This window comes from Cyprinodon variegatus, unplaced genomic scaffold (assembly GCF_000732505.1).
Source record: "Cyprinodon variegatus isolate N-32 unplaced genomic scaffold, C_variegatus-1.0 Scaffold1680, whole genome shotgun sequence".
In the NCBI taxonomy this organism is placed as follows: Eukaryota; Metazoa; Chordata; class Actinopteri; order Cyprinodontiformes; family Cyprinodontidae; genus Cyprinodon; species Cyprinodon variegatus.
The window spans coordinates 76,887-92,617 of NW_015152133.1; the positions used below are offsets into that span (position 1 = coordinate 76,887).

General features: G+C 37.7%; 1 protein-coding gene across 5 annotated transcripts in view; it reads right to left on the bottom strand.

Moving 5' to 3' along the window:
* Positions 1 to 14,034, bottom strand: part of LOC107104293 (RNA-binding Raly-like protein) — a 60,249-nt gene extending 46,215 nt beyond the window's left edge. For all 5 annotated transcript variants that reach the window (XM_015404270.1, XM_015404269.1, XM_015404268.1 and 2 more), the window contains exon 1: positions 13,751 to 14,034. In XM_015404270.1, the coding sequence (XP_015259756.1) occupies positions 13,751 to 14,006 (256 nt within the window). In that variant the 5' untranslated portion in view covers positions 14,007 to 14,034. The remainder of the gene's footprint in view (positions 1 to 13,750) is intronic.
* Positions 14,035 to 15,731: the final 1,697 nt, after the last annotated feature.

Sequence of the window (15,731 nt, forward strand, 5' to 3'; positions counted from 1 at the left end):
CTTACAGGGTTATAAGGCCTTTTTAACTTATTAGATTTTATTAGATCGTTTTATTCAAGATATATGTCAAACTTCCATCTTTTTTATTAAATAAAAAAATACTGTATACTCAGATTGAATAGAAGTCTGCTGAAAAAAAAAGGTATTTATGCAGAACACCCCTCCAAACGCGTTGCCTTCTTCTGATGTAAGCAGTAGTTTCCCATGGTGTTGTGCAGTATGTGCATTGAGCAGAGGGTGGCGCTCAGATACCACCAGAGAGCAGCCAAGCACACCACAAGTGGATTGAGTACAGATATGAACCAATAGATGCTTAGTAATAGAAACATTAGTGGGGATATATTAATGCATTAATGTCCAGACCAGCTGCAAAATGAGAAATTAGAAGGAGGATCCCTGAGTTCTTAAATCAGGGAGTTAAGTAGCTGCTGTGTAAGGAGAGCAGCCATTAATGTGACTGATTTTTTTTTTAAGTTAAAGCTATGGTCAGTCATTCAATCAAGTCACGTACAGAGAAATTAAAGTGTGTAAAAAAGTCTTTGGTGATTTCTGTCTATTAAATCCACTCAACCGTGGGGTAGCCGAGGTATCTGAGAGGGCCTAGAGTGTTTGGAACATCACAGGTTGGATTCTGACCTTCCTGTCACATGGCGTGCCATCAAACACATACCCCCTCCCCACCAACACCCTGCTACCTCTTCTCACTGAGTGTAATTTAAAAGCCCTGGAGAAAATATCAAGGAATCTTATAGGGTGCAGGTTGTGCACACTGCCGGACTCTAATCAGATATCAAGTTCATGTATAAAAGATAAGACGTGGAGGGTTAAATTTCACAGAGGCAGCAGAATAAAAGCATAGAAGATGATTTCCAGAGCACATACTGTAGAAGCATTACTGAAGGCACGTGCAATATACCTCTGGCACTTTGGTGCACTGTTAATATACTGGATTTATTGTGTGTGTATATTTGTCTGTTTGTTGGAGATGCCCTGTGCCAAACCATATAAAGGAATATTTCACTTTGGCTGCTATAAAAACAGAAGCTCACCTAAAATATGTTGATCATTTACATTTTTTCACTTTTGTCTGGGCCAATACCAACTTAAAGTTTTATTTGTTTTGAAAGCACATGGTTAGTCAGCATGCATAACAATGTCAGGGAGCCTCTTTACGTGCATGCAGATTGAATTTGTAAATTTGCTCTGACATTTTCTTGGTTATTTATTTAGGGCTCGTTTTTCTTGCAGCTCATTAAGCAAAAGCCTGAGGAGGAGACACATTTTCTTGCAGGGGTCAGGTTACAGTTTTACTCCCATCATATAAAGATACAAGATTTATTTGCACTGAAGTAAAGCTTAAAATAGCCTCATTTATAAGATGTAGCAGATTTACAGTAGTGACCAGCTGACTTTAAGCTACTGCAATACTTCAATAATTGGATTGCAAGTAACAATTACTTTGACCATTCTGATTCTGCAGAATGGTCTACCAACTGTGTAGCCCGTTCTTCTTTGCTAAACAGCTCCAGCTCAGCCGGACTGAATTAAGAAAATACATTTTTAAATCTTGCTGAAGATTCTCAAATGTATTTCAGTGTGAACTTTGACTAGGCCATTAAATTTCCATTGTTGCTTTGGCCTCCACCTCTAATAGTATAGGATAAAGATTGTTCTGTAATTACAGTTAAGAACAAAATAATTCCTGTCTCTCCTAGATTTAATTCAGTAAAATGTTTCTTCTGGGGCTGTATGGCGGTGCAGTTTCTGAAACGTTATGGACAACAAGGCAGATGTGGGTGAGTTCTCTGAACCCCCTGTAAACTTCAATGATTTTCTTGAGTCTTGAATCATTGGACTCATTTTCTGCAAGAGGGGCCAATCTTTATTATCACCAAACAGCGTTTCTGTCCATTTCTTTTTAAGGTACGCTGAACAATAGTCGTGTGTTACAGATTGAAATGGTTTCAGCTCTGATGGTATATTGAAGAACACTACTAGCAAGTAAAAAAGAAAAATGATTCTGCTTTCAAATTAGGAACACAGAGTGTGTCTGAGAATAATGTCAGCATAACTTTTCCTTGCTGTCATTTGGTTGAGTAGTGACTTATTTTGGCCCAGAACTCTCTTCTCTCACTGATTACAATGCCGTGCAATTATTTATACCTGATGATTTCTCTTTTCTGCATTTTGCCAATTAAAAATACATACCTCAAATTATTTTGGAGGGATTTATTGTAGAAAGCCACAAAGTTGTGCATAATTAAAATGTAAAAGTCTGCCATGTATTAGCTTTGAATTTTCCTGCGTCTATACTTCTTTCCCCATTATATCCTTTATTTTTTTTTGCCATACTAGATTTACACATCCATATAAACTAATTTCTTTCTGCAAAAATGGCTCAGTCTGACTGAAAGGAAAGTATCTTTGAGCCTTAATCTTCCAAACAATGCCACAGGTTTTTAACTGAGTTCAGGTTAAGCCTTTTATTGGAAAATGTAGCTAAATGAACAGGATTTGATCTAAATCAACCCTTTGTAGCTTTGTTTGCATGCTTCAGGTGCCATGAGCTTGGCACTGATGGCTGGATTATTAGTTCATTTTTTCCACCTGCTTAGCTCCTCCAGGTTTTCATCTGCCCTCATCTGATTCACCTGTTCCAGCTTCTATTTATGCTGCCTGTTTCCAGCCATCGGTGCCAGATTATTCAAGCCGAGTGTGAGAGTTCTGTAGTGTACCCTGTTGTGTTTTGATTGCCTGATCCTGACCTGTGTTTGCCTCTGGACCCCTGAGTTTGGTTTGCCCTGTTTTGGTCTGTTTCTCCCTGTTCCTGTTTTCCGACTGCTGTTTGGATTCTTCCTGTAAATGATCTGTCCCCTGACCCCCTCAGTACCTCTTTGTCTCTCTGATCTACTGGTCTGGACCTCTGCTTCTGCTTTGTCACCTGATTCTGCTGCTCTTCTACATCTGCTGGCTTCCACTCGTCAGTCTGCTCTGCCTCACTCCTGGATCTCTCTGGGCGGCTCCTGCCACAAGCTGTGGAGAAGTCATCCAACTGGTTTCCACTCCTTCCTCTGGACACGACAGAACTAAGAAACAGGGTGAGTACCTATCTCTACAGAGATTAGAGCAAGCTGGCCAAAGCTGACAAGCCGCACAAATCTGAGCAGTCAAAAAAAGCGTTTCTTTTTAAAAGACATCTGTTCTGTCTGCCTGAATACTGGGTCCTACTTTCTGAGCCATTACATCAGGTTGGCCTCCAGCAGGAAAATTAACCCCTGCTACATTCACATGCTGTTAAAAATCTCTTCACTGTATTTACATAGCTCCATGAATATTTCTGACAACTTTTCTCTATATTTTCTTCTTTTTGCTATAAAAAAATGATAATAAACAAAAACGTTCACACAGAATGACACTGCTACTCAAAAGCTTTATCCTGTGGTCTGAGTTTAAAGGCTATGTGCATTTTTGGTTCTACAATGCTCAACATTGTTAACAGGACATTTCACATTTTTAAAGGCCGAAAGTGAATCTCCATACACATTTCGCTAAATAATTTTACTTTCCCAGGACTTTACTGCCTTGTAAGAGGCAGCGCCTTGTTAAAGGTGCAGGGTTGTGTACAGCAAGATAGGCAGCTGTAACAGTAGAGAGGGTCAGTGTACAAGTGTCATATTATCTTTAATTTTAACTAAGTTTTAAGATCTTTTTAAAAAAGAGTAGGCTATAGACCAAAAAACTTAATCTGTGTGGTAAGTTTATACTCTACCTTAAAATCTACTTTCACAGTTTGCAGAGCGGCAGAGCTCAGTCCTGTCAGGCCACTTGGGCTGCTTAACCAGTTTAGAGCTGTTTAAGCTGCTGCTGCAATATTGTTAAATGAATCTGTAATTTCCCATTACTTAATTCATCACAGAAAGCAGTTTTAAGATGTTTTCAAGAAGGATTTATTTTACCTAGGTAACCAAATCCTGGGTCTTTATATCTGAGGCTTTCAGTAGAAGAGACGCAAATGTAGATTTAGAAAAAATGGTTTTGGTCTCAACTGGAGTTGACTGGCAATCCGTTTACTCTGAAGAAGTCTAGAAAAGCTATGCAGGGGCCAACAGTGCAGGACTGTTGGCCCCTGTAAGGGTTTGCCAGGTATGTTATTAAACTCTTATCCATCACACAATCGGTTACAGGGCCTATTTGAACGAAAGTCCAGAACTCTTTTTTTTTTTCAGTCATGTTCTGACCTTGATCTGAACAGACATGTTACTGTGTCCTCCAGCATGTAGTACACTACTAACAGGACATCTGGAGGCATATTCTCCTGTGATATACTTGGGTGTTGTGTCATAGACCAACACAGAACAATTGAAGTTCTTTAACTTCAGTGCATTTAAAGAACAGTGATAAAGATCTCACAAGAGTGTGAAACGTTGCCCAGTCATCTTATACCTAAAATTAAACCCAATGCAACCAACTGCCTATTAGAGACATTCTTCAATGAAGGCAGTGGTTCCAAAAGTGGAGGGTGATGCACACTCCAAAGAGGCCCATGGAAACTCTGGATAAATTGTAGAGATTCACAGATTAAGGTTGGGAAATCTTCCACAGAACAAATATTTATATTATGTGAAGGTGGCAACAAAAAAGCCAATGTGAAAGGAAAGTCCTTTTTGCAGTTTTGCCAGAAGCAATGTTGGGGACACAGCAAAAAGTAAGAGACCAAGAATTAACTTTTAGGCCAAATGCAGCGAACTAACACTAGACATCAATCTGAATACAAAGAAAAATGGGCAAAACATTCAGTTACTTGTTTCGTAAAGCTGGTAGAGACTTGCAGCTACAGCAAAAGGTGCTTAACAGAGTATTGACTCACAGGTGCTGAACACTTTTGGGCACATGCATAATTTTCCTCTTACCTACACAGCTGTAAAGTATAACATTTCCTGTTGGTCTTTGACATAAAATTTCAATAAAATATATTTATGTCTATGTATTTGTAATGTGACAATATGTGGAAAGGTTCATGGAGTACATTTATTATTATGAACCACTGTACTAATGTGAGACAACCTTACTCAACCATACTTAAAATGCAGCTTTTTGTCAGCTGGCTGCTGCCTATCTAGAAACAGAAAGAATTCATGAAAATGTTTTCATTATCGGCCTTAAAAGCTGCAACAGCACACATTTTTTTACACCACCTTCATGAACGTGCTTGCTCCTGCCATTATTTATGCTAAGTAAAGTGAATCACTTCCTGGCGCCAGCCCCAGACTGAAGTGTTGGCAAAAAAGGCCTTCAAAATGAGCATCATTCCTTTTCAGGCCATAGCATTAAAACTCCACACTCATTTGAATTAGGTATTTTCAACATTGCGGTGGTACTTTTAAGACCTGGAGAGACAGAGTCACATATTGGGAACACAACAGTATTTTAAGAGCTTAATGTGTTCATAAAACTGACAGCAAGTTCTCCTGAAATGTCAGAAATCATCTGACTGAGAAAACCTTTGATTGTTGGTAATAAACTAGGATAAGGAAACGAATTTTGTAATTTTCTGGCACAACGTTAATCTTTTTAATTTGCAGTTCACCAAAAAACACCGGAATGAAACAGAAATCATACATATACGGCGTAGGGGTGGAACAGTTCACAAAATCCACGGTTCGGTTCGGTTCACGGTTCTGGGTCACGGTTTTCTTTTCGATTCGGTATATGTTGATTGTTAGGAAAATCTATTATGTCTTGTAAAGTACAACGCGTGTTGCACAATGCTTGTACACTGTTGCACTTTTATCCACAACTTTCTTTCCGCCGTCATCATAGGTCACTCTAAATGCAAAGTGGTCCCATACAGCAGGCCTATAAAGTGCTGCTGGCGCATCTTCCAACTAGGGTGGCCCTTTCTATAGCACCAAAACGGAGGACATTGTATGGCATATCAATAAATTACTACGGTGTACATAAGAATCAGGTAAAGTTACATTTATAGTACAATTCTTAGTACCGGTAGTTTAAGGATGATGCTTGTTTAGCTGAATAGAACAAAATATTAAAGAGATGTAAAAAAGAATTGGTTCCCAGCATTTGTATTTATTTAATACATTGTGGTGTTTAAAAAGTGACCATTTTTTGACACAAATAATTTGCGCAGAACTGCTGCAATTGATCATAAAGCAGTTGTTTGGAAAAGAAGCTCGAGGCGGAGAAAGAGTTATAGAATAGGACAATGCAAATTTCAAAAAGTGGCTGGAAAAGAGGAATTTGTGACATGGCTGCAGCCTGTCGAGAGTAAAGATGATTTCACCGTCTTCTCTATCTATCTATCTAGCTATATATATATCTTATTTCATGTAAACTAATAACTTGTGTACATGATACTTGTTGATGGCATTAAAATTATTTCTAATAGCATTAAAAGAGCATTAGAGTTCTTCATTCCTGTGTAAACCCTGTGAACGTTTAATTTAATATGACATATAAAAAAAAATCCCCATCATCATCCAGCAGATGTTGAGTTTCTGCCCAAATATTTTCTTTCTGTTGTGGATTTTTGTAACAGGAATAACTAGGANAGACATCTGTTCTGTCTGCCTGAATACTGGGTCCTACTTTCTGAGCCATTACATCAGGTTGGCCTCCAGCAGGAAAATTAACCCCTGCTACATTCACATGCTGTTAAAAATCTCTTCACTGTATTTACATAGCTCCATGAATATTTCTGACAACTTTTCTCTATATTTTCTTCTTTTTGCTATAAAAAAATGATAATAAACAAAAACGTTCACACAGAATGACACTGCTACTCAAAAGCTTTATCCTGTGGTCTGAGTTTAAAGGCTATGTGCATTTTTGGTTCTACAATGCTCAACATTGTTAACAGGACATTTCACATTTTTAAAGGCCGAAAGTGAATCTCCATACACATTTCGCTAAATAATTTTACTTTCCCAGGACTTTACTGCCTTGTAAGAGGCAGCGCCTTGTTAAAGGTGCAGGGTTGTGTACAGCAAGATAGGCAGCTGTAACAGTAGAGAGGGTCAGTGTACAAGTGTCATATTATCTTTAATTTTACCTAAGTTTTAAGATCTTTTTCAAAGAGAGTATAGACCAAAAAAACTTAATCTGTGTGGTCAGTTTATACTCTACCTTAAAATCTACTTTCACAGTTTGCAGAGCGGCAGAGCTCAGTCCTGTCAGGCCACTTGGGCTGCTTAACCAGTTTAGAGCTGTTTAAGCTGCTGCTGCAATATTGGTAAATGAATCTGTAATTTCCTATTACTTAATTCATCACAGAAAGCAGTTTTAAGATGTTTTCAAGAAGGATTTATTTTACCTAGGTAACCAAATCCTGGGTCTTTATATCTGAGGCTTTCAGTAGAAGAGACGCAAATGTAGATTTAGAAAAAATGGTTTTGGTCTCAACTGGAGTTGACTGGCAATCCGTTTACTCTGAAGAAGTCTAGAAAAGCTATGCAGGGGCCAACAGTGCAGGACTGTTGGCCCCTGTAAGGGTTTGCCAGGTATGTTATTAAACTCTTATCCATCACACAATCGGTTACAGGGCCTATTTGAACGAAAGTCCAGAACTCTTTTTTTTTTTCAGTCATGTTCTGACCTTGATCTGAACAGACATGTTACTGTGTCCTCCAGCATGTAGTACACTACTAACAGGACATCTGGAGGCATATTCTCCTGTGATATACTTGGGTGTTGTGTCATAGACCAACACAGAACAATTGAAGTTCTTTAACTTCAGTGCATTTAAAGAACAGTGATAAAGATCTCACAAGAGTGTGAAACGTTGCCCAGTCATCTTATACCTAAAATTAAACCCAATGCAACCAACTGCCTATTAGAGACATTCTTCAATGAAGGCAGTGGTTCCAAAAGTGGAGGGTGATGCACACTCCAAAGAGGCCCATGGAAACTCTGGATAAATTGTAGAGATTCACAGATTTAGGTTGGGAAATCTTCCACAGAACAAATATTTATATTATGTGAAGGTGGCAACAAAAAAGCCAATGTGAAAGGAAAGTCCTTTTTGCAGTTTTGCCAGAAGCAATGTTGGGGACACAGCAAAAAGTAAGAGACCAAGAATTAACTTTTAGGCCAAATGCAGCGAACTAACACTAGACATCAATCTGAATACAAAGAAAAATGGGCAAAACATTCAGTTACTTGTTTCGTAAAGCTGGTAGAGACTTGCAGCTACAGCAAAAGGTGCTTAACAGAGTATTGACTCACAGGTGCTGAACACTTTTGGGCACATGCATAATTTTCCTCTTACCTACACAGCTGTAAAGTATAACATTTCCTGTTGGTCTTTGACATAAAATTTCAATAAAATATATTTATGTCTATGTATTTGTAATGTGACAATATGTGGAAAGGTTCATGGAGTACATTTATTATTATGAACCACTGTACTAATGTGAGACAACCTTACTCAACCATACTTAAAATGCAGCTTTTTGTCAGCTGGCTGCTGCCTATCTAGAAACAGAAAGAATTCATGAAAATGTTTTCATTATCGGCCTTAAAAGCTGCAACAGCACACATTTTTTTACACCACCTTCATGAACGTGCTTGCTCCTGCCATTATTTATGCTAAGTAAAGTGAATCACTTCCTGGCGCCAGCCCCAGACTGAAGTGTTGGCAAAAAAGGCCTTCAAAATGAGCATCATTCCTTTTCAGGCCATAGCATTAAAACTCCACACTCATTTGAATTAGGTATTTTCAACATTGCGGTGGTACTTTTAAGACCTGGAGAGACAGAGTCACATATTGGGAACACAACAGTATTTTAAGAGCTTAATGTGTTCATAAAACTGACAGCAAGTTCTCCTGAAATGTCAGAAATCATCTGACTGAGAAAACCTTTGATTGTTGGTAATAAACTAGGATAAGGAAAGGAATTTTGTAATGTTCTGGCACAATGTTAATCTTTTTAATTTGCAATGAAACAGAAATCATACATATACGGCGTACAAGGACAAAAAAGCAACCAAAAAAGAATACTAATTCAAAAACAAATAGGTACATGAAACATATTGGGACTACACGAAATGAAAAAATTTAAGCATTCTGGAAAAAAAAAATGAAATTACACTAAGATTTTAAAAAACAAAAATATATATTAAAAAATATATATATATTTTAAGTAGTAAATAAAAAAAGAGAAAAAAAATTATATCTTGAGCTTGTCTGCTCTTGTCTGACCCATCCTCCTACAACAGTAGTTTCTGAAACAATCAAACCAATCAATAACAGCCATTTTGATAGTATTAGAGTACTGTGAATTTGTTTTTGCATATTTTTTCCAGAATTCATTACCCAGTTTTAAAACAGAAAATGACACAAGCACTCATTGTTACATTTTCAATGACCTAGAATATAAAGCTACAATAAAAGGTGTTAGGATTCCAGTTTGTATGGGTTGTTTTTTTTGTGTTTTCCTCTCTCCACCACCAGGCAGTGCCCTGTCCTCGCTGGGCCTCCCTGCACACCTGCGGCTCGTTGGGTCATTACCAGAGGAGTACTTGAGCAGCGGGCTGTCACCAGCTCGACGCCAGAGTGTTTGGCACTATTAGGTAATCTAGCCAAACTGAGATTAGCAGAGTGTAACCCTAGCATTGTTTCTCTGAGTCTGACCTTCTTTTTTTTGTCTTTGTTCTTCGGCAGGAAGACTTCCTGTGTTACTGGAATAGCCGGGACCTTCTACCCCTGGAAGGATTTACTGAGTCTCACTGAGCAAGGGGAAAACCTCCACATGATGTGTTCATGTCCACGACTGGAAAACCAAGTGACAGTCTGCTCCTTTACTCCTCTGGGTCCAACGTATGTCTGTCTGTCCACTCTCCAACCAGGTCCTCTTCTCTGGATTAAACCCCCACAAACTGGATCCAAGAAAGAGCCCCCCAAAAGTGAGTGCCTCTCCAGCAAAATTCAAGCCTCAGTCTATTTTCCCACTGTCCCTGAACTGATCACTGTGATCTCCCCTTCAGAGTTTCCGGTTCACCAGTCCGCTGAGTTCCAGCATTGCTTCCCCACTGAGTTTCAATCTCCATCAGTGTTTGCTAACCTACAATAAACCTGTAAAACATTTCCCCTTGGTCTCTGAATGATTCTCTGCATGTGCGTCAGACCTTTAAAGCCCATTATGACAAAAGGTAACTTTACATTTTCCAAATGGATATAAGTACAAATATTCCTGCACAATCCATTTAGTTTTTGGTGATATATTTGTGACATTTGGAGAGACATGTAATTAAGACATGTACTGTGCAGTCATTGCTGCCACGTGACATTTCAAGGCAGAAATGGCACAAAACAGGACAAATGTAAGGTAAGGTTATAGAAATCTCTGCTTCACTTTTTTAATGAGGAAGAGGGAGATTTATTTTTCATAAAGCTGTGAACAAATCAATAAGTAATATGGGAAAGATTTACAGGGATCTACTAAATTCCCAGATGTCTTTTTCTTTTTCTGCCCACCGCTGACTGCGTTCTTCTCATCTACTTCTACCACCAGTCTGTATTTCACGCCTTCAAAGTGAATATGCCCCTTTTTATAGAACCATTTCTGAGGTTTCACTGGCCAATTTAATATTACCAAGCAAACATATTATAGTTTGTTTTCCACCATACACAGTATGAGTCAGATCAAAACATGAATGCTCTGACTGGAACATTTGTCATTCTGACAGTGGGAGTTTAACCCTCCAAGCTTGAAGGTCTCATACTGACCGAATATGATCAGAATTTCCACCATTAAAGTCTACTTTAAGCAGATTTATGAAATTACACTTTATTATTCGTCTTGACCTCAATTTTATGACTCTTGCCTTACTGTTATATAAGCTCTGTGGGTTTCATTGCCTTTGTATAAAATCAGATTTATCATCTGTAATGAAGTTTTACACAGTGCTACTGAAAAATTACATCATTAGAATGTATTCAGACAAACTCTTTTAAATGGATTATTGATTAGATATATATGTTCATCTGTAAAAATGCAAATAAAAGCCTAGGCAGGAGAGACACTACACATACAATGATTCAAATGATTTTTATATTTTCTACAATTTTAAAACACACAGACAATGGTGTAATTGTATAGTATGCTTCCAATAAATCACTTCAAAACCACTAGGGATGTATATTCAGGCCACACCTTAATGTGACATTATTGAAAACAGTCAAATAAATTAACCATGATATCAGGAAAAGATTTGGGCAGAAGATGTTGAGAGTATGCTGGCTGAAACAAGCTCATGGGCTGAAAAGCCCGCTCAGCAAGGATAAAGCATTTACTCTAAAAGTAACACTAGACTTAGACTAAGACAGATTCATTTAGTCATTTTGTATACACAGGTGTAAACAAAAAGAAATTTAATTTAGAACAGCTCTCTAGACAAAGTGCAGTTTTGATAAGGTAAGCAGTAGTTGTTGTTGAGCTGCTACTACTGCCTCCAGCTCCTGAAGCACTCGCTTCTCCTGGCTTAGGGGAGGAAGAGGACGAAGATGACGATGCTGTGAGGGTGGTAGCCCCCTGGGTTGACAAGGCTGACGTGGTTGAAGCAACAGTGGTGCCATTGGCAGGTTTAGCAGACGGTGCTGGAGAAGGCGTGGAAGCTGGAAAGGGCCGGGAAGCATCTAGAGTGCTCTCCTCATTTTCACCTGCAGAGGGCTGTGCTTCTCCTCTAGATGCGGAAGATTGCCTGGGAACAGTCTCAGAGGAGCCTCCATTCACACAGAGTTCTTTCTTTCTATCAGGGCGGTACAGCATCAGCTCCCCCAGGCCAACAGCAGCGTCCGGTATTGCTGGATGCAGACAAGACCCCGTCAGAATGATGGCGCAGCAGTTACATATCTCCTTTTTTGAAGAGAGTTCGAATCGGTGATTATCCATTTTGTTTTCCAATGATCGAAGATCAGGATTGATGGAAGCAGTGGTCTGTAAGGAATTATCTTTAGCTTCGCAATTAGCCCCCCTCTGCAGCCTCGATTTCTCCGTTTGCGCATCTCTTCCTCCGCCTGTTTTGTTGACATCCGTCCGTAGCACTTCGCAGCTTTTTAAACGGTCAAAAATTTCAGCATTTAAAACATTTTGTGACCGTAGCTCCAGCAGACGTTGGCGATCATAGATGCAGGTTTGATGTCTACTTTGTAATGTTTTAAGCAGCATATTTTGTAAAATTGTCAAGAGGAGCTGCTCTTGGCCGCAGCCTTGGAGCCCCGCCATGGTAACATAAAACAAAAAACAAAAAAAAAACCCACTAAAAACTAATTAAAGCATAAAGAGAGAACTATCTTACTCTTGATATTGGAACTATATTCTGATATAAATAAAATTTAAGTTTGTGTTTTCTATAGGGATAGTTCCTATTTGAACTGTGGGGGTCATAGAATCATGTGGAATGTTTTGATCTAGGGGAAACTGGTGTACTTCACAAAATAGATTTATATATTTATTTTTTTTAACAAGCAACCTGTTAGGATACCAGCCAGTAGATAGGAGCTTGTTTAAGGTCTTACAACTGGATGCTGACAGATAAGTTAAAAACGGGCTTAAAGACAAAGTCAAGTGAGCTGTTGGTAGTCACAATCACCAACAGCTCACTAGTTGTTTCTGTTCACTAGCCGAACGACTAAACAACCAACTTTTATTCAGTCTGTAAAGCTTTATTGCACTGGTTTGTTTTTGCCCAAACTTAAACCAAAAGTTGTTCACCTTTTTAAATAATATGCTTTGTTGTATTTCAACGGCATGTTTATTTAGTAGAATATTTATTGATACTTTATTTATAACTGTATTTCTATATTTCTTTAATTGTGAATGAAATGGTTCCAGGCAGCATTTGAAATGTTTACCTGAGTAATACACTTTAAAAGGCCATTCTAACAAAACTGAAATCTTACTTTTTTACTTTAAAGAATATCAAAAAGAAATCTAAAAAAATATATATATTTTTTATTCTTAGGTTTAAAAAATACAAATAATTTTGACAATCCTGACTGACATAAAGCAGGAAAATGTTATGCTGATTTAATGTCAAAGAATGAGGGGAAAATGTTATTTGTTGTCTATTTCTGCCCTGATGAGGATCTGCCTGCATTACTATTTTCTAGTTATATCTGACAGAAGTTTTTTACCATAAAAAGTCAAACTTTTAGTTCAAGATGCTAATTTGAGGAAATGTAAAGAAAAAAAAAGACTAAAATTATACACAAAAGTTTCAAACTAAATGTTATACATTTTGCTTCAATATAGACACTATACAAGCAAAGGAGAGCAAAGACGTATACAGAAGAATTAAAAAGAAAAACATTTAAATCTGACTTACAATATAAATTAATCATTCTAATTTATTGTAAACCCACTCCGCTGTGATCCAGTCTGAATTTCCACAGCAAAGGCCATAAAACCAAAACATATTAGCTGGGTGATGTACAATGAACAGCAAAAGAAGACAAGAAACAATTAAATGCAGGTATTTATGACAAATGTGTTTGCAAATAATCAAGAAAACAAAACAAAAAATGTTTAAAGTAAAGAAATATAACCAATGTCAGATAATTGAATAAACTGATTTATGACATTCCCACCATAGCCGAATTTGCTGGGTAGGACAAAAAATGTTTAACATAGTGCAGGTTAGAAGGATGTGTGTTTGTAAGCTTTCTGAAAATATCTGAGCTTTTATGTTCATCATAATGCAATCTGATGGCAGCAAACACATACTTTCTTACCTAAGGATTGTCCAGCAATGACTCTGCTGTTCTCGCTGGCCACAGCTGCCCGGGCGTTTCTCTCGCTGGCATACTGAACAAAGGCGTAGCCTTTGTGAACGGAGCAGCCCACTATTTTGCCATATTTTGCAAAGATGGCCTCGATGTCAGCCTTGGTTACCACGGCCGTGTTGAGGTTGCCGATAAAGACGCGGGAGTTGAGGGAGCGTGGGTCATTCTTGTTGGTCACGTTGCTGGTCTGGATCTTTCCGGTCATCCTAATCCAGAGGCTCTGCCTGCTGAAAAAAAAGAGGAGCAAGCTGTTTAGAAATGCCGCATAGGTCAGGATCAGAAAACCAAGGAGCTGGATGTAGGAACTGGACAGAGGTGTAATAGTTACTGCTATGCTTCACTTTATATAGGCTGAGAAAAAGGCCTTATCCTCTTTGGACACTCCAAATGAAAAAAAAAAAAAAAAGAAATGTCTTATTGTGAGAGATAATATTTATTTATCAATGAAGAGAGAAACCACATTGCAACTGCAGTTATATTATAATGGCTGAATTTTTTATGAGAGCAGTACTTCAGATTTACATATCCAAATAAAAAGTCCAATTAAAATTCAAGAAGTCCTCATTAAAGCATGAAAAAAAGTCATCAAGACTCACTAAGAAAATAAGTTACCATGTAGAAAACTTCAGAATAAATCTTTTGTTTAATGTTTTAGTATTATATAGAAAACAAATTACAGCAGTTTTCTATCAGTGGTCTATGGGATCCTTTTACCTGAATTAATTTCTTCCACATAACGCCCACATTAATAGTGGTTGTAGTCCAGTTTTTTTTTAAGTCACAATTGTTGTTTCCTTGTCTTACATTTTGAAGTGTCTCTGACTGTTACACATTACATACATTAAAAATGCATAGCTGTGTTTACTCTATATCAAAATCCAGACCAGAATCATCTGAATCTGAGTCTTCATCCAAATGGATAAACAAGAGAAGTTGTCTTTGCATACAAAGTGGATTCCAGCTTCTTCCTATCTTATGTCAATGTGCTCCTGGGCAGGGCAATTCATCCCAAGTTGCCTGTTGTTCTGCCTATCGTAATATGAATGTATGCCAATTTAAGACAGAGCAAATGGATTAATGTGGCTATAGTGTATAATGCTCAGTGGTCAGTATGGCTGGAAAGGTGCTATATAAATGCAGTCAATTTTCCATTCATCATATTTACTTTACATACACTACTGTTGCACTGCTTTTTGTTTCAAAAACACGTTCAGTGTTGTTGATTTATCTTATAAACTAAATTTACTGAATTCAAGAAAAGGAAGGATATGTTGACACGTGACAGTCATATTATGGTACATTGGTGTAAATGAAAATATGATTAAAATGTTTATGTATATTTCAGTGATTCAATTAAAAAAATAGAACTCAAATTGTTTTTTATCTTTTTATTAATTAGTAACCAAAAAGTGACTTTTTGGTTCAGTAAACTCTACTAGAGTATTTGTCATGATTTCTACTCTGTATTTTAAAGTTTCTTAAGTAAAATTAAACCTTTTTTTTAATGTAATACATTAATTTTGGGGAAACAGTAAGTGTTACTTAGATTTCCTTATACTATTTCAATGTTTAATAGCAGTATGTACATAAACCTCAAAATACTACATAAACTTTACTCTAAAAATGTAGCGTCTTGAAACGTACACACAGCTCACAACAGGACTGATTCTGCTTCAAGTCCAGGCGTTACAGGATCACACACAGAGCAAGAGGTAGTCTTGACGAAAGCCATTTTGGCAGGGTGCAACAATACGGCAAAAGCCTGCTTGCTTCTCATGGGAATTATATATGCCCAGAACTTGGCATACACTCCCATTTGCGCTACACTTTTGAAGTCTTCCAAAAACTTTTCCTGCAGTTGGATGGATTTAAAATGTCCCCCCAAAAAAACACCCTGAGGTGGAAGTTGCTTTCCTAAATGAATTAATGA